The sequence below is a fragment of the Oncorhynchus keta genome, unplaced genomic scaffold (genome assembly GCF_023373465.1).
Source record: "Oncorhynchus keta strain PuntledgeMale-10-30-2019 unplaced genomic scaffold, Oket_V2 Un_scaffold_4195_pilon_pilon, whole genome shotgun sequence".
Taxonomy (NCBI): Eukaryota; Metazoa; Chordata; class Actinopteri; order Salmoniformes; family Salmonidae; genus Oncorhynchus; species Oncorhynchus keta.
In genome coordinates, this window is record NW_026290935.1 from 208197 (window position 1) to 228579 (window position 20383).

General features: G+C 41.0%; 1 protein-coding gene and 1 long non-coding RNA gene across 5 annotated transcripts in view; both read right to left on the reverse strand.

The window, feature by feature from the left end:
• Positions 1-1695: 1695 nt before the first annotated feature.
• The window catches only part of plcd1a (phospholipase C, delta 1a), an 88879-nt gene continuing 70191 nt past the window's right edge, over positions 1696-20383 (reverse strand). For both annotated transcript variants that reach the window (XM_052516256.1, XM_052516255.1), the window contains exons 9-15: positions 10450-10617; positions 8093-8249; positions 7771-7887; positions 6964-7142; positions 6353-6488; positions 2662-2811; positions 1696-1983 (exon numbers count right to left, since the gene is read on the reverse strand). In XM_052516256.1, coding sequence (XP_052372216.1) covers positions 1892-1983; positions 2662-2811; positions 6353-6488; positions 6964-7142; positions 7771-7887; positions 8093-8249; positions 10450-10617 — 999 coding nt within the window. In that variant the 3' untranslated portion in view covers positions 1696-1891. The remainder of the gene's footprint in view (positions 1984-2661; positions 2812-6352; positions 6489-6963; positions 7143-7770; positions 7888-8092; positions 8250-10449; positions 10618-20383) is intronic.
• On the reverse strand, positions 2911-4808 carry LOC127928823 (uncharacterized). Of its 3 annotated transcripts, XR_008132388.1 has the most exons (5): positions 4360-4808; positions 4112-4173; positions 3771-4049; positions 3122-3679; positions 2911-3028 (listed from the first exon to the last, which is right to left on the reverse strand). It is a non-coding gene; the product is annotated as an uncharacterized LOC127928823 (long non-coding RNA). The 3 variants fall into 3 exon arrangements; XR_008132387.1 differs by lacking the exon at positions 4360-4808 and having other exon boundaries at positions 3802-4340; XR_008132386.1 differs by lacking the exon at positions 4360-4808 and having other exon boundaries at positions 3771-4340.

The window sequence follows — 20383 nt, forward strand, 5'->3', positions numbered from 1 at the left end:
ATATCATAAAGATTATCATATCATAAAGATTATCATATCATAAAGATGATCATATCTAAAGATTATCATATCATAAAGATGATCATATAAAGATGATCATATCTAAAGATGATCATATCATAAAGATTATCATATCATAAAGATGATCATATCTAAAGATTATCATAAAGATGATCATATCTAAAGATGATCATATCATAAAGATGATCATATCTAAAGATTATCATATCATAAAGATGATCATATCATAAAGATGATCATATCTAAAGATTATCATATCATAAAGATGATCATATCTAAAGATTATCATATCTAAAGATTATCATATCATAAAGATGATCATATCTAAAGATTATCATATCATAAAGATGATCATATCTAAAGATTATCATATCATAAAGATGATCATATCTAAAGATTATCATATCATAAAGATGATCATATCTAAAGATTATCATATCATAAAGATTATCATATCATAAAGATTATCATATCATAAAGATGATCATATCATAAAGTTGCCACAAAATCTATCTCTCAAAAAGAATTCACCATCAAACAACTTTTCTAAATTATGATTTTATTCAAGAGCATGTGCAAATGCAGTTTACTGAAAAACAACAGCACAGCTACTATACTCTGTTATATGTTACACAGCTGATATTAAGAGGAACCACAGTAGGTCATGTAGGGCTTGATGTGTGTTTCACATGAACAATCAGTAACAACAGTCATAATGAGTTTGATCATGTGTCCATTAGGCCTATGGATCTTTTATTTGTTATTAATCAGCATGAATTAGATTGAGCAATGAAAAGCCCCACTTTTATTCCATAGGCTGGGATCCACGCTATGCAGCTGCTGCCAGAGCGCATGTTGAACTGACTGGTTTTAAAAACAATGATGGCAGTTTAAACGTATTGAATTCAACCATTATTGGGTTCAAATACACATTTAGATTTGTGAACAGCCAACAACCACAAGGCGTAAATAGCTAAATGAGAGAGCAGCAGTGTGATTCACATCAATGTGCTATGTGGATATGAATAATAAGTGATATCCATATCATCATAGACGACACCACTGCTGTCATCCTGACTTCCAAGAGTTCATTCAAGTTGGATAATATTTGCATACCGACAGAAACCATTGGAAAACATATATATATATTTTTATTTTTATTTAACAAGTTCTCATTTACAACTGCGACCTGGCCGAGATAAAGCAAAGCAGTGCGACAACAAACAACAGTTTGGACTGTAGTCTACAAAATCCTATTTTCCAGCGATCCATCAAACACATTTTGGTGCGTCATCACAGTGGTCTCTGACTTGTGGGCAGACTTACTCAGGTGGAACAAACTTAAAAGAAGTAGATAAAACATTAAATATCGACATATTAAAAACCTTGTCAGTTACAACTCAATGATGTGGGAATTGTCAGTATGATGTGGGAGGGGTCAGTGTGGATTGGACTTTTTAGTATGATGTGGGAGGGGTCAGTGTGGATTGGACTTTTTAGTATGATGTGGGAGGGGTCAGTGTGGTGTGGGAGGGGTTAGTATGATGTTGGAAGGGTCAGTGTGGTATGTGAGTGGTTTGTATCATGTGGGAGTGGCAAGTGTGGTATGGGAGTGGTTGGTGTGGGAGGGGTCAGTGTGATGTGGGAGGGGTCAGCGTGATGGGGAGGGTCAGCGTGATGTGGGAGGGGTCAGCGTGATGTGGGAGGGGTCAGTGTGATGTGGGAGGGGTCAGTGTGATGTGGGAGGGGTCAGCGTGATGTGGGAGGGGTCAGCGTGATGTGGGAGGGGTCAGTGTGATGTGGGAGGCGTCAGTGTGATGTGGGAGGGGTCAGCGTGATGTGGGAGGGGTCAGCGTGAAGTGGGAGGGATCTATTTGGCGTCCAGCAGCATGAGGTGAACAAACAGGCCGGCGGAGGGGATGACATCACTACGCTTGGTGAGCAGAGGGACGTGGCGGTAACCTGGGAAACAGGATGTGAGGTTTGAATCAGTCAGCAGAGAGAGAGAGAGAGAGAGAGGATGAGGGAGAGAGAGGATGACAGAGAGAGAGAGGATGACAGAGAGAGAGAGGATGACAGAGAGAGAGAGAGAGGATGACAGAGAGAGAGAGAGAGGATGACAGAGAGAGAGAGAGGAAGACAGAGAAAGAAGAGGATGACAGAGAGAGAGAGGATGACAGAGAAAGAAGAGGATGACAGAGAAAGAAGAGGATGACAGAGAAAGAAGAGGATGACAGAGAAAGAAGAGGATGACGGAGAAAGAAGAGGATGACAGAGAGAGAGAGGATGACAGAGAGAGAGAGGATGAGAGAAAGAAAGGATGACAGAGAGAGAGAGAGAGGATGACAGAGAGAGAGAGAGAGGATGACAGAGAGAGAGAGAGGATGACAGAGAGAGAGAGGATGACAGAGAAAGAAGAGGATGAGAGAAAGAGAGGATGACAGAGAGAGAGAGGATGACAGAGAGAGAGAGGATGACAGAGAGAGAGAGGATGACAGAGAGAGAGAGGATGACAGAGAGAGAGAGTATGACAGAGAAAGAAGAGGATGACAGAGAAAGAAGAGGATGACAGAGAAAGAAGAGGATGACAGAGAAAGAAGAGAGAGGGACAAGACAGAGAGAGACAGAGGGAGGTATTACCGTTCTGTAGACTGGTCAGTGGCAGGCAGTAATGTCCAATCAGGTCGTTCTGTGAGGTGGCGTCATAGTCTTCGACCAGGAAACGCAACATGGCCAGCTCTGGTACCTGGATGTCAAACTGGAACGTCTCATTCCACATGGGATTAAAACCTGCAGAGAGGAACATCATTCCACATTTAACCAGCAGAGAGGAACATCATTCCACATTTAACCTGCGGAGAGGAACATCATTCCACATTTAACCTGCAGAGAGGAACATCATTCCACATTTAACCTGCAGAGAGGAACATCATTCCACATTTAACCTGCAGAGAGGAACATCATTCCACATTTAACCAGCAGAGAGGAACATCATTCCACATTTAACCTGCAGAGAGGAACATCATTCCACATTTAACCAGCAGAGAGGAACATCATTCCACATTTAACCAGCAGAGAGGAACATCATTCCACATTTAACCTGCAGAGAGGAACATCATTCCACATTTAACCTGCAGAGAGGAACATCATTCCACATTTAACCTGCAGAGAGGAACATCATTCCACATTTAACCTGCAGAGAGGAACATCATTCCACATTTAACCTGCAGAGAGGAACATCATTCCACATTTAACCTGCGGAGAGGAACATCATTCCACATTTAACCTGCAGAGAGGAACATCATTCCACATTTAACCCGCAGAGAGGAACATCATTCCACATTTAACCTGCAGAGAGGAACATCATTCCACATTTAACCTGCAGAGAGGAACATCATTCCACATTTAACCTGCAGAGAGGAACATCATTCCACATTTAACCTGCAGAGAGGAACATCATTCCACATTTAACCTGCAGAGAGGAACATCATTCCACATTTAACCTGCAGAGAGGAACATCATTCCACATTTAACCTGCAGAGAGGAACATCATTCCACATTTAACCTGCGGAGAGGAACATCATTCCACATTTAACCTGCAGAGAGGAACATCATTCCACATTTAACCCGCAGAGAGGAACATCATTCCACATTTAACCTGCAGAGAGAAACATCATTCCACATTTAACCTGCAGAGGAACATCATTCCACATTTAACCAGCAGAGAGGAACATCATTCCACATTTAACCTGCAGAGAGGAACATCATTCCACATTTAACCTGCAGAGAGGAACATCATTCCACATTTAACCTGCAGAGAGGAACATCATTCCACATTTAACCTGCAGAGAGGAACATCATTCCACATTTAACCTGCAGAGAGGAACATCATTCCACATTTAACCTGCGGAGAGGAACATCATTCCACATTTAACCTGCGGAGAGGAACATCATTCCACATTTAACCTGCAGAGAGGAACATCATTCCACATTTAACCAGCAGAGAGGAACATCATTCCACATTTAACCTGCAGAGAGGAACATCATTCCACATTTAACCTGCAGAGAGGAACATCATTCCACATTTAACCTGCAGAGAGGAACATCATTCCACATTTAACCCGCAGAGAGGAACATCATTCCACATTTAACCTGCAGAGAGGAACATCATTCCACATTTAACCTGCAGAGAGGAACATCATTCCACATTTAACCAGCAGAGAGGAACATCATTCCACATTTAACCTGCGGAGAGGAACATCATTCCACATTTAACCAGCAGAGAGGAACATCATTCCACATTTAACCAGCAGAGAGGAACATCATTCCACATTCAACCTGCAGAGAGGAACATCATTCCACATTTAACCTGCAGAGAGGAACATCATTCCACATTTAACCTGCAGAGAGGAACATCATTCCACATTTAACCTGCAGAGAGGAACATCATTCCACATTTAACCTGCAGAGAGGAACATCATTCCACATTTAACCTGCAGAGAGGAACATCATTCCACATTTAACCTGCAGAGAGGAACATCATTCCACATTTAACCTGCAGAGAGGAACATCATTCCACATTTAACCTGCGGAGAGGAACATCATTCCACATTTAACCAGCAGAGAGGAACATCATTCCACATTTAACCTGCAGAGAGGAACATCATTCCACATTTAACCAGCAGAGAGGAACATCATTCCACATTTAACCAGCAGAGAGGAACATCATTCCACATTTAACCTGCAGAGAGGAACATCATTCCACATTTAACCTGCAGAGAGGAACATCATTCCACATTTAACCTGGAGAGAGGAACATCATTCCACATTTAACCTGCAGAGAGGAACATCATTCCACATTTAACCTGCAGAGAGGAACATCATTCCACATTCAACCTGCAGAGAGGAACATCATTCCACATTCAACCTGCAGAGAGGAACATCATTCCACATTTAACCTGCAGAGAGGAACATCATTCCACATTTAACCCGCAGAGAGGAACATCATTCCACATTTAACCTGCAGAGAGGAACATCATTCCACATTTAACCTGCAGAGAGGAACATCATTCCACATTTAACCTGCAGAGAGGAACATCATTCCACATTTAACCTGCAGAGAGGAACATCATTCCACATTTAACCAGCAGAGAGGAACATCATTCCACATTTAACCAGCAGAGAGGAACATCATTCCACATTTAACCTGCAGAGAGGAACATCATTCCACATTTAACCTGCAGAGAGGAACATCATTCCACATTTAACCTGGAGAGAGGAACATCATTCCACATTTAACCTGCAGAGAGGAACATCATTCCACATTTAACCTGGAGAGAGGAACATCATTCCACATTTAACCAGCAGAGAGGAACATCATTCCACATTCAACCAGCAGAGAGGAACATCATTCCACATTCAACCTGCAGAGAGGAACATCATTCCACATTTAACCTGCAGAGAGGAACATCATTCCACATTTAACCTGCAGAGAGGAACATCATTCCACATTTAACCTGCAGAGAGGAACATCATTCCACATTCAACCTGCAGAGAGGAACATCATTCCACATTTAACCTGCAGAGAGGAACATCATTCCACATTCAACCTGCAGAGAGGAACATCATTCCACATTTAACCTGCAGAGAGGAACATCATTCCACATTTAACCTGCAGAGAGGAACATCATTCCACATTTAACCAGAGAGGAACATCATTCCACATTTAACCCGCAGAGAGGAACATCATTCCACATTTAACCAGCAGAGAGGAACATCATTCCACATTTAACCTGCAGAGAGGAACATCATTCCACATTTAACCAGCAGAGAGGAACATCATTCCACATTTAACCTGCAGAGAGGAACATCATTCCACATTTAACCAGCAGAGAGGAACATCATTCCACATTTAACCAGCAGAGAGGAACATCATTCCACATTTAACCTGCAGAGAGGAACATCATTCCACATTTAACCTGCAGAGAGGAACATCATTCCACATTTAACCCGCAGAGAGGAACATCATTCCACATTTAACCTGCAGAGAGGAACATCATTCCACATTTAACCTGCAGAGAGGAACATCATTCCACATTTAACCTGCAGAGAGGAACATCATTCCACATTTAACCAGCAGAGAGGAACATCATTCCACATTTAACCTGCAGAGAGGAACATCATTCCACATTTAACCCGCAGAGAGGAACATCATTCCACATTTAACCCGCAGAGAGGAACATCATTCCACATTTAACCTGCAGAGAGGAACAGAAAGCCTGGATCAGATACTGATGCTGCGTGTGTGTGAGTGTGCCTGTATGTGTCTCACCGTTGTTCTCGATGGAGCGTGTCTCCTTGCTGCACGTGTCAGCTGGAACACCGTAGATCTCCACTTTAACCAGCGGGTCCACGATGGATTTAGGCTTGTCCTTGTTTAGCTTGGGCAGCTGCTGGGCTGAGATCACCTGGAGACACGCACACACACACACACAAACACAGAGGTCTATAGCAGAAGTCTAATGACTAAGGATATTTCAAAGCATTTGATATACTGTAGTGCTGATTAGTACACAACATAATGAATCCCTCTTGAACCATATCTCATCTCAATCAAATCAAATCTTCTAATTTGAAACGATGCCACTCAGTTCCTAGCCCCATTTCTCTTAGCAGTGTTCACTATAAGATACGATCTCAAATGAAAAACACAATATACTGCACAGAAACTCATTTATGTTATCAGACGGCCATTTTCCTTCAATATATTGTTATTTTATTCATCAATGTACCGTTCTCTGTAGTAGCCTTCACTGTGTTCTAATAGTAGCTATTATAATAGTGATTTCCCACTAATGTAATACACTATCGTATCACATATAAATTAATATAATACATAGAGTATATATACAGTATATAACACACTATAACGGTGATCCTCACCATGATGTGGAAGGCCTTGTGTTTGATCCAGGGTCCCTTGGTTAGGGTCATAGGATTGAACTCTGACCCAGCGTATCTCTGGAATTCAGGCTTCAGGATGTATCCACTCAGCCCGTTGGATCGGAACCTGCCCTGGTTCAGGTCCATCTCCTTAGATGGAGTCTGGAAGTTCAGCGCCACTGGAAAGAAAAATCATAATCAATAAAGCATCGATCAATAAAGCATCGATCAATAAAGCATCGATCAATAAAGCATCGATCAATAAAGCATCGATCAATAAAGCATTGATCATGAATTTATAGAGAAAGGGGAAGACTGTGACCTGAGCTGGTACAGAGATGGTTCATTTATAGAGAAAGGGGAAGACTGTGACCTGAGCTGGTACAGAGATGGTTCATTTATAGAGAAAGGGGAAGACTGTGACCTGAGCTGGTGCAGAGATTGTTCATTTATAGAGAAAGGGGAAGACTGTGACCTGAGCTGGTGCAGAGATGGTTCATTTATAGAGAAAGGGGAAGACTGTGACCTGAGCTGGTGCAGAGATTGTTCATTTATAGAGAAAGGGGAAGACTGTGACCTGAGCTGGTACAGAGATTGTTCATTTATAGAGAAAGGGGAAGAATGTGACCTGAGCTGGTACAGAGATGGTTCATTTATAGAGAAAGGGGAAGAATGTGACCTGAGCTGGTGCAGAGATTGTTCATTTATAGAGAAAGGGGAATACTGTGACCTGAGCTGGTACAGAGATTGTTCATGTCAATTCTATCAGAGGATTCTTAAATATAAGTCTAATTGAAGAGACTGTACCTATCTGACAGCCTGCGTTCCACAGGGGAACTGGGTTGTAGTTGGAGGAGGCTGTTCTGGAGCCAGCTGGGTAGATACGGCTCAGCTTGGTCATGTTGTGGTGGATAAAGGCATTAGCTGGAAGAGATGTAAACCAGACAGGTTAATGGTGCAATCCTTGTAAGAACTGTTATAGAACATGCATAATGAAATGTCTATAGTGATATATACTATATATATATATACTATACTGAATCAAGGCTGAATGGTCCTGTTATTCAGGCTCGCTGTTATTCAGGCTCGCTGTTATTCAGGCTTGCTGTAACAGAACAGAGGGTTTTACCTGCAGTCTCAGCCAGGTTAACAGCCTTGCTCTCTTTAAAGGAGGACATCTCATAGAAGGCCTGGTTGTCTTTAGCGTGCTCAAACCCTGAGAAGTGGACACTCTTACAGTAGATCACCAGATCAGACAGCTGCTTGGCTAGCTTGATCTTTGACTTCTGAAAAGCAATAAAACAGCATTTTTATAAAATCTACAGAAATAGAGATGTTTTGAATGAATTTCTAAGTATTCCCATATGTGTTTTCCTTGGCATATGGCCTGAAATGGAACAAGTTCTGCTGAAGACAGTTTTGCAGCTAATCCACAGTAGCATGGCACCACAGTAGCATGGTACCACAGTAGCATGGTACCACAGTAGCATGGCACCACAGTAGCATGGTACCACAGTAGCATGGCACCACAGTAGCATGGTACCACAGTAGCATGGTACCACAGTAGCATGGCACCACAGTAGCATGGTACCACAGTAGCATGGCACCACAGTAGCATGGTACCACAGTAGCATGGTACCACAGTAGCATGGCACCACAGTAGCATGGTACCACAGTAGCATGGCACCACAGTAGCATGGTACCACAGTAGCATGGTACCACAGTAGCATGGCACCACAGTACCTTGGCACCACAGTAGCATGGCACCACAGTAGCTTGGCACCACAGCAGCATGGTACCACAGTAGCTTGGCACCACAGTAGCATGGCACCACAGTAGCATGGTACCACAGTAGCATGGTACCACAGTACCTTGGCACCAGAGTAGCATGGCACCACAGTAGCATGGTACCACAGTAGATTGACACCACAGTAGCATGGCACCACAGTAGCATGGTACCACAGTACCTTGGTACCACAGTAGCTTGGCACCACAGTAGCATGGTACCACAGTAGCTTGGCACCACAGTAGCATGGTACCACAGTAGATTGACACCACAGTAGCATGGTACCACAGTACCTTGGCACCACAATAGCTTGGCACCACAGTAGCATGGTACCACAGTAGATTGACACCACAGTAGCATGGTACCACAGTACCTTGGCACCACAATAGCTTGGCACCACAGTAGCATGGTACCACAGTAGATTGACACCACAGTAGCATGGTACCACAGTACCTTGGCACCACAGTAGCTTGGCACCACAGTAGCATGGTACCACAGTAGCATGGCACCACAGTAGCTTGGCACCACAGTAGCATGGCACCACAGTAGCTTGGCACCACAGTAGCATGGTACCACAGTAGCTTGGCACCACAGTAGCGTGGCACCACAGTAGCGTGGCACCACAGCAGCTTGGCACCACAGTAGCATGGTACCACAGTAGCTTGGCACCACAGTAGCTTGTCACCACAGTAGCTTGGCACCACAGTAGCTTGGCACCACAGTAGCTTGGCACCACAGTAGCTAGGCACCACAGTAGCATGGTACCACAGTAGCTTGTCACCACATTAGCTTGTCACCACATTAGCTTGTCACCACAGTAGTTTGGCACCACAGTAGCTTGGTACCACAGTAGCTTGGTACCACAGTAGCTTGGTACCACAGTAGCTTGACACCACTGTAGCTTGGCACCACAGTAGCTTGGTACCACAGTAGCTTGGCACCACAGTAGCATGGCACCACAGTAGCTTGGTACCACAGTAGCTTGGTACCACAGTAGCTTGGTACCACAGTAGCTTGGCACCACAGTAGCTTGGCACCACAGTAGCTTGGTACCACAGTAGCTTGGTACCACAGTAGCTTGGTACCACAGTAGCTTGACACCACTGTAGCTTGGCACCACAGTAGCTTGGTACCACAGTAGCTTGGCACCACAGTAGCTTGGCACCACAGTAGCTTGGCACCACAGTAGCTTGGTACCACAGTAGCTTGGCACCACAGTAGCTTGGTACCACAGTAGCTTGGCACCACAGTAGCTTGGCACCACAGTAGCTTGGTACCACAGTAGCTTGGCACCACAGTAGCTTGGTACCACAGTAGCTTGGTACCACAGTAGCTTGGCACCACAGTAGCTTGGCACCACAGTAGCTTGTCACCACAGTAGTTTGGCACCACAGTAGCTTGGTACCACAGTAGCTTGGTACCACAGTAGCTTGGTACCACAGTAGCTTGACACCACTGTAGCTTGGCACCACAGTAGCTTGGTACCACAGTAGCTTGGCACCACAGTAGCATGGTACCACAGTAGCTTGGCACCACAGTAGCTTGACACCACTGTAGCATGACCATGTCCAAAATGGCACTCTATTCTACTTCTTCTTACCACTGTCCTATGGGCTGGTTGTGCACTACTAGGGATTAGGGTGACATTTGGGACACCATGGCTTTGACTACCTTGGCACCACAGCAGCGTGTTACCATACCTTGTCTTTGGCCTTCTGTCCGTTGGTGTCTGTCTTGGAGTTGTTGGTCTCTGCAGCCTCGTCCTCCTCGGAGACACAGTCTTCCTCTACTCCAGGACTAGTATTGCTGAAGACGGCATCCAGCTTGTTGAGACGTTTCCCCTTGATGATGAACCGACCCTTCAACTCCTACACAGAGACAGACAGATACACATTGTGTTAATGGAGATGCATCTATACTAGATAATTGAATGACTACTAAATCCCAGGATACCCTGTTAAGGGTTCAACAGTTAAGCTGGTTGTATTTTTTCATTATTGTTATTATACCGGTTCTTCTAGCAAGGAAAATGAACATGAACATTCCCATGAAAAAGTAAGGCTGAGGAGGGTGCAACTTGACATGATGGTAAAGGCCCATAGTCCACAGCCTGTCATGTAATGCCGGAAAACCTTTGTGCTAGAGTGAAGCGGTTTCTAGAGTAAGGTCTCTCATGTGAAACGTCAATTGCTATGGAAATGCTGGGATGTGATTTTCAATGATGTTAAAGGTAATTGAGCTATGGTGGTGATATGAAATGGATTACAATTATCATCATGAATATTAAGGCTATACGCACTACATTAGTTATTATTTATTTGGAGATCACACATTATAGTCTTATACAGACATCATACACACTCTCACTAAATCACATCCAATATCATACACATCAACCTACTCAGATTTGTTCTTATACAGACATCAGACACACTCTCACTAAATCACATCCAATATCATACACATCAACCTACTCAGATTTACTACACACATATCTTGCCCCAATTTTCTAACATCTGTGGCATTGGCTCACAGGCAAACAGGCAAGGCAATAAAACAAATATCGCTAGAACCTATTTCTTGAATTCTAAATATCAGACATTTGAAAGCTAGTTTTGACCTTCCATAATACCTCTGATGGCAGTAACTTTACAAGCACTAATTATGGTCAATTTAGACTGAGAATAGTATCTAGTTATGGTAAAGGGTGAAATAAGTACAGCCAGTTATAATTGTAACGGTTAGGCAGATTATAAAAAAAGAAGATTAGTCTTTACATGGCTAAAAGAAAAGGAATATAACATATGTTCAGCAAATCCCCTTATTGTTTGGATTACCTTTAAATGTACCTTCTTTTCCTGACAAAATATCTCGTTTAAAACGGGAACGTTTTTCATCCAAAAATTAAAATAGTGCCCCCTATACCCAACTGGTTAAATGTACCTTCAGGAGTCATTCAATTCAATAATAAAGAAGCAGTTTCTGTCTAAAGAAACGAGACTAACAAGGGAAATTAACTAATAGCACAGGTAGAGAGCAACAAAACGATACTACAGAGATGCAAAATAAGTTAGAGGAAAAACAAGAAGAACTTGAGAAACTTATTCAAGAACGATCTAATGTAATCTATTACAAAAATAAAGCAAACTGGATGGAATATGGAGAAAAATGCACAAAATTCTTCCTGAATCTCCAATACAGGAACGCTAACAAAAATAATTTGCAAAAACTCGTTACTGAAGACGGAGTCGTCTATGATTCTCAGAATTATATTTTAAAAGAGGAAGCTAATTATTTCAGGTAGCTGTTATCTCTAGTGGTGTGGGGGCTGTGCTTTGGCAAAGTGGGTGGGGTTATATCCTTCCTGTTTGGCCCTGTCCGGGGGTGTCCTCGGATGGGGCCACAGTGTCTCCAGACCCCTCCTGTCTCAGCCTCCAGTATTTATGCTGCAGTAGTTTGTGTCGGGGGGCTAGGGTCAGTTTGTTATATCTGGAGTACTTCTCCTGTCCTATTCGGTGTCCTGTGTGAATCTAAGTGTGCGTTCTCTAATTCTCTCCTTCTTTCTTTCTCTCTCTCGAAGGACCTGAGCCCTAGGACCATGCCCCAGGACTACCTGACATGATGGCTCCTTGCTGTCCCCAGTCCACCTGGCCATGCTGCTGCTCCAGTTGCAACTGTTCTGCCTTACTATTATTTGACCATGCTGGTCATTTATGAACATTTGAACATCTTGGCCATGTTCTGTTATAATCTCCACCCGGCACAGCCAGAAGAGGACTGGCCACCCCACATATGCTCTCTCTAATTCTCTCTTTCTTTCTCTCTCTCGGAGGACCTGAGCCCAAGGACCGTGCCCCAGGACGACCTGACATGATGACTCCTTGCTGTCCCCAGTCCACCTGACTGTGCTGCTGCTCCAGTTTCAACTGTTCTGCCTTGTTATTATTCGACCATGCTGGTCATTTATGAACATTTGAACATCTTGGCCATGTTCTGTTATAATCTCCACCCGGCACAGCCAGAAGAGGACTGGCCACCCCACATAGCCTGGTTCCTCTCTAGGTTTCTTCCTAGGTTTTGGCCTTTCTAGGGAGTCTTTCCTAGCCACCGTGCTTCTACACCTGCATTGCTTGCTGTTTTGGGTTTTAGGCTGGGTTTCTGTACAGCACTTTGAGATATCAGCTGATGTATGAAGGGCTATATAAATAAAATTTGATTATATATATATAAATAAAATTTGATTGATTGATTGATTGATCTTTTCTGTCTCATCCTCTCCCACTGATTGAAGATTACGGTCAGGAATTCTTTCCAAATAGTATGTTAAAAAAATGGAAAATTAATGTACAGAAAGATCAGTGCGAAGGCCAAATTACAGAAGAAGAACTTCTTGAGGCTATTAATTCCTTTCAGACTGGAAAAACCCCAGGGCTTGATGGCATACTGGTAGAGGTATATCAAGCCTTTTTCGGGAACTAAAAGCTCCATTGTTAGATTGTTTTAACTAGTCCTATAGAAATGGTGGTCTGTCAGGTACTCAGCAGATAGGTCTGATTTCTCTGTTATTAAAACAAAACCCAGATGGCAAATATAAAGACCCAGTCATCATGAAATATCTAAGCCAGGCCTAGTATTCATAGCGGATTTTGAAAAGGAATTTTATAAAGTAAGACTGGATTTTATTTTTTTAAATATTTTTTTTACATTTTCGGTAATTCTTTTATAAAATGGGTAAAAAATAATGTATAGCAACCCCAGGTGTAAAATGGTAAATAACGGCTACTTCTCAGAGTTTTGAATTGTTTAGAGGAATTAAACAAGGGTGTCCGCTGCCACCATATCTATTCCTTATGGCCATCGAAATGCTAGTTATTAAAATCAGATCCAATAACAACATTAGAGGATTAGAAATCCAACGCTTAAAAACAAAGGTGTCCATGTATGCTGATGACTCAAGTTTAATATTAAGTCCATGAGCTAGATCCCTGCAATGTCTCATTGAAGATCCCTGCAATGTCTCATTAAAGATCCCTGCAATGTCTCATTAAAGATCCCTGCAATGTCTCAATGAAGATCTAGATAACTTGTATGTACTTTTATGTACCCTCTGGACTAAAACCTAATTATGATAAGTGTACAATATTACGTATTGGATCTTTAAATTTTTACATTACCCTGCAGTTTACCTATAAAATGGGCTGATGGTGAAGTAGACATCATTGGTATTCATAACACAAAATATATAAATAAGCTCTCCACAATGAATTTCAATACAAAACTTGTAAAAATAGAGAAGATCCTGCAACCATGGAGAGGTAAATACCTGTCTAACATGCTGATTTAGTAGCATGCTAGTTAGTAGCAGTACAAGTACTGAGTCGGCGCAAACATAGCTAGCTAATACAGCCTGATTCCAGTGCAAAATATATAACATTTTACATATCCATGATGGCGTAGCACTCGGACGTGTGTTTGTCTTGTCCTGTGTAAATAGTCTGTTTTTGTTTTTTCGTATATATTTTAATCTCCCTTTCCATCTATGAACTAAATATACTTTCCTGCAACCCACCTCACCCAATGTGGTACGGATCTGCTATTTTTATACCTAATAACCGGTACCTCCATCAGGAGCAAGCCAGCTAACCAGCTATTAGTCTTTGTTAGCCACTACTAGTGGTCTTGACCTTTAGCTCGGACATCAGCCAGCTTTAGCTCGGACAATACCTGCCAGTCTGCACAGCGCAATATCAACCCAGAGCATATTGGACTGTTTTCTCTACCACATCACCGGATTCCTGCCGCAAGCTCTGGACCATTACACCAGATCATCGCAGCTAGCTAGCTGCAACTGAGTGGCTAATGTTGGCGAACGCCTCTGTCTCGAAGCAAGCACCAGTTAGCCTTGAGCTAGCCTCGAACCAGGCCCATCTCCCAGCTAGCCGACGAAGTAAACAAGCTAATTCTTGGGCTACAATACCTCTTTTGGCAGTTTGCATTGACCCGTTATTGTCGTCAAGGAGCCCCGCCGATCCATCACGACTGGTCTGCCGACGTAATTGTCCGATGTGGTTTCAACAGGCTTTTCCGTTGCGATGTCACCGAAGACCCATCTGCCAACCCCGGCCCACTAGCTTTTCTGAACGCTGTGTCTCCCGCTTGCCTAGCGTAGTAGTGACTACCGAACTGTTCCCTGACTCACCTATTGCTGCTCATTGGACCCTATGATCACTCGGCTACACAGCTGTTGCCTCACTAACACGGTACCTAATTTTGTTAATCTGTCGGCCCCAGCCTCGAACTGAGGATCTGTGTGTACCTAACTGACCCTCTCAGCCCATTCATCGGCCTTTACCCGTTGTTGTCTTAGCTCTACCAATCAATACCAGTGATTGCTTTATGCCCATGTCTAATGTCAACAGCCTACTGCTGTTTTGGTTAGTTGTTATTAATATAATAATATAATAATATATGCCATTTAGCAGACGCTTTTATCCAAAGCGACTTACAGTCATGTGTGCATACATTCTACGTATGGGTGGTCCCGGGGATCGAACCCACTACCCTGGCGTTACAAGCGCCATGCTCTACCAACTGAGCTACAGAAGGACCACCCTGTTATTGTTTTATTTAGGGTTAGGGTTAGTGCTTTCCTCACCATCTTAAATAAGCATGCCCCATTCAAAAATTTAGAATGAAAAACAGATATAGCCCTTGGTTTCACTCCAGACTTGTCTGCCCTTGACCAGCACAAAAACATCTAATGCGTCCTGAAATAGCATTGAATAGCCCCCCCGATATGCAACCTTTCAGGGAAGCCATGAACCAATATACTCAGTCAGTTAGGAAGGCAAAGGCTAGCTTTTTCAAACAGAAATGTGTATCCCGTAGCACTAATTCCAAAAAGTGTTTGAACACTGTAAAGACTATGGACTTATTTTGGACTTAATACTTATTTTCCACCATAATTTGCAAATAAATTCATTAAAAATCCTACAATGTGATTTTCTGGATTTTTTTCTCATTTTGTCTGTCATAGTTGAAGTGTATCTATGATGAAAATTACAGGCCTCTCTCATCTTTTTAAGTGGGAGAACTTGCACAATTGGTGGCTGACTAAATACTTTTTTTGCCCCACTGTGTGTGTGTATATATACATATATATATATATATATATATATATATATATATATATATATATATATATACTTGCCAAAACTATGTGTGTTAATGCCTAACCTTAACCATTCAGAGTTAATGCCTAACCTTAACCATTCAGAGTTAATGCCTAACCTTAACCATTCAGTGTTAATGCCTAACCTTAACCATTCAGAGTTAATGCCTAACCTTAACCATTCAGAGTTAATGCCTAACCTTAACCATTCAGAGTTAATGCCTAACCTTAACCATTCAGAGTTAATGCCTAACCTTAACCATTCAGAGTTAATGCCTAACCTTAACCATTCAGAGTTAATGCCTAACCTTAACCATTCGGAGTTAATGAGAACTTAACAATTGACAGTTAATGCCTAACCTTAACCATTCAGAGTTAATGAGAACTTAAACCATTCAGAGTTAATGAGAACTTAACCATTCAAAGTTAATGATAACTTAACCATTCAGAGTTAATGAGAACTTAACCATTCAGAGTTAATGCCTAACCTTAACCATTCAGAGTTAATGCCTAACCTTAACCATTCAGAGTTAATGCCTAACCTTAACCATTCAGAGTTAATGCCTAACCTTAACCATTCAGAGTTAATGCCTAACCTTAACCATTCAGAGTTAATGCCTAACCTTAACCATTCAGAGTTAATGCCTAACCTTAACCATTCAGAGTTAATGCCTAACCTTAACCATTCAGAGTTAATGCCTAACCTTAACCATTAAGAGTTAATGCCTAACCTTAACCATTCAGAGTTAATGCCTAACCTTAACCATTCGGAGTTAATGAGAACTTAACAATTGACAGTTAATGCCTAACCTTAACCATTCAGAGTTAATGAGAACTTAACCATTCAGAGTTAATGAGAACTTAACCATTCAAAGTTAATGAGAACTTAACCATTCAGAGTTAATGAGAACTTAACCATTCAGAGTTAATGCCTAACCTTAACCATTCAGAGTTAATGAGAACTTAACCATTCAGAGTTCATGCCTAACCTTAACCATTCAGAGTTAATGAGAACCTAACCATTCAGAGTTAATGTCTAACCTTAACCATTCAGAGTTAATGAGTAACCTTAACCATTCAGAGTTAATGAGAACTTAACCATTCAGTGTTAATGAGAACTTAACCATTCAGAGTTAATGCCTAACCTTAACCATTCAGAGTTAATGAGAACTTAACCATTCGGAGTTAATGCCTAACCTTAACCATTCAGAGTTAATGCCTAACCTTAACCATTCAGAGTTAATGCCTAACCTTAACCATTCAGAGTTAATGCCTAACCTTAACCATTCAGAGTTAATGCCTAACCTTAACCATTCAGAGTTAATGCCTAACCTTAACCATTCAGAGTTAATGAGAACTTAACAATTGACAGTTGATGCCTAACCTTAACCATTCAGAGTTAATTAGAACTTAACCATTCAGAGTTACTGGGAACTTAACCATTCAGAGTTAATGAGAACTTAACCATTCAAAGTTAATGAGAACTTAACCATTCAGAGTTAATGCCTAACCTTAACCATTCAGAGTTAATGCCTAACCTTAACCATTCAGACTTAATGTCTAACCTTAACCATTCAGAGTTAATGAGTAACCTTAACCATTCAGAGTTAATGCCTAACCTTAACCATTCAGAGTTAATGCCTAACCTTAACCATTCAAAGTTAATGCCTAACCTTAACCATTCAGAGTTAATGCCTAACCTTAACCATTCAGAGTTAATGCCTAACCTTAACCATTCAGAGTTAATGCCTAACCTTAACCATTCAGAGTTAATGCCTAACCTTAACCATTCAGAGTTAATGCCTAACCTTAACCATTCAGAGTTAATGTCTAACCTTAACCATTCAGAGTTAATGCCTAACCTTAACCATTCAGAGTTAATGCCTAACCTTAACCATTCAGAGTTGATGCCTAACCTTAACCATTCAGAGTTAATGCCTAACCTTAACCATTCAGAGTTAATGCCTAACCTTAACCATTCAGAGTTAATGCCTAACCTTAACCATTCAGAGTTAATGCCTAACCTTAACCATTCAGAGTTAATGCCTAACCTTAACCATTCAGAGTTAATGCCTAACCTTAACCATTCAGAGTTAATGCCTAACCTTAACCATTCAGAGTTAATGCCTAACCTTAACCATTCAGAGTTAATGCCTAACCTTAACCATTCAGAGTTAATGCCTAACCTTAATCATTCAGAGTTAATGCCTAACCTTAACCATTCAGAGTTAATGCCTAACCTTAACCATTCGGAGTTAATGAGAACTTAACCATTCAGAGTTAATGAGAACTTAACAATTGACAGTTAATGCCTAACCTTAACCATTCAGAGTTAATGAGAACTTAACCATTCAGACTTAATGTCTAACATTAACCATTCAGAGTTAATGCCTAACCTTAACCATTCAGAGTTAATGCCTAACCTTAACCATTCGGAGTTAATGAGAACTTAACCATTCAGAGTTAATGAGAACTTAACAATTGACAGTTAATGCCTAACCTTAACCATTCAGAGTTAATGAGAACTTAACCATTCAGACTTAATGTCTAACATTAACCATTCAGAGTTAATGAGTAACCTTAACCATTCAGAGTTAATGAGAACTTAACCATTCAGTGTTAATGAGAACTTAACCATTCAGAGTTAATGCCTAACCTTAACCATTCAAAGTTAATGAGAACTTAACCATTCGGAGTTAATGCCTAACCTTAACCATTCAGAGTTAATGCCTAACCTTAACCATTCAGAGTTAATGCCTAACCTTAACCATTCAGAGTTAATGCCTAACCTTAACCATTCAGAGTTAATGCCTAACCTTAACCATTCAGAGTTAATGCCTAACCTTAACCATTCAGAGTTAATGTCTAACCTTAACCATTCAGAGTTAATGCCTAACCTTAACCATTCAGAGTTAATGCCTAACCTTAACCATTCAGAGTTAATGCCTAACCTTAACCATTCAGAGTTAATGCCTAACCTTAACCATTCAGAGTTAATGCCTAACCTTAACCATTCAGAGTTAATGCCTAACCTTAACCATTCAGAGTTAATGCCTAACCTTAACCATTCAGAGTTAATGCCTAACCTTAACCATTCAGGGTTAATGCCTAACCTTAACCATTCATAGATAATGCCTAACCTTAACCATTCAGAGTTAATGCCTAACCTTAACCATTCAGAGTTAATTAGAACTTAACCATTCAGAGTTACTGGGAACTTAACCATTCAGAGTTAATGAGAACTTAACCATTCAAAGTTAATGAGAACTTAACCATTCAGAGTTAATGCCTAACCTTAACCATTCAGAGTTAATGCCTAACCTTAACCATTCAGAGTTAATGAGAACTTAACCATTCAGACTTAATGTCTAACCTTAACCATTCAGAGTTAATGAGTAACCTTAACCATTCAGAGTTAATGCCTAACCTTAACCATTCAGAGTTAATGCCTAACCTTAACCATTCAAAGTTAATGCCTAACCTTAACCATTCAGAGTTAATGCCTAACCTTAACCATTCAGAGTTAATGCCTAACCTTAACCATTCAGAGTTAATGTCTAACCTTAACCATTCAGAGTTAATGCCTAACCTTAACCATTCAGAGTTAATGCCTAACCTTAACCATTCAGAGTTAATGCCTAACCTTAACCATTCAGAGTTAATGCCTAACCTTAACCATTCAGAGTTAATGCCTAACCTTAACCATTCAGAGTTAATGCCTAACCTTAACCATTCAGAGTTAATGCCTAACCTTAACCATTCAGAGTTAATGCCTAACCTTAACCATTCAGAGTTAATGCCTAACCTTAACCATTCAGAGTTAATGCCTAACCTTAACCATTCATAGATAATGCCTAACCTTAACCATTCAGAGTTAATGCCTAACCTTAACCATTCAGAGTTAATGCCTAAACTTAACCATTCGGAGTTAATGAGAACTTAACCATTCAGAGTTAATGAGAACTTAACAATTGACAGTTAATGCCTAACCTTAACCATTCAGAGTTAATGAGAACTTAACCATTCAGAGTTAATGAGAACTTAACCATTCAGAGTTAATAAGAACTTAACCATTCAGAGTTAATGAGAACTTAACCATTCAGAGTTAATGAGAACTTAACCATTCAAAGTTAATGAGAACTTAACCATTCAGAGTTAATGCCTAACCTTAACCATTCAGAGTTAATGAGAACTTAACCATTCAGAGTTAATGCCTAACCTTAACCATTCAGAGTTAATGAGAACTTAACCATTCAGAGTTAATGAGAACTTAACCATTCAGAGTTAATGTCTAACCTTGGCCATTCAGAGTTAATGAGTAACCTTAACCATTCAGAGTTAATGAGAACTTAACCATTCAGTGTTAATGAGAACTTAACCATTCAGAGTTAATGCCTAACCTTAACTATTCAGAGTTAATGAGAACTTAACCATTCAGAGTTAATGCCTAACCTTAACCATTC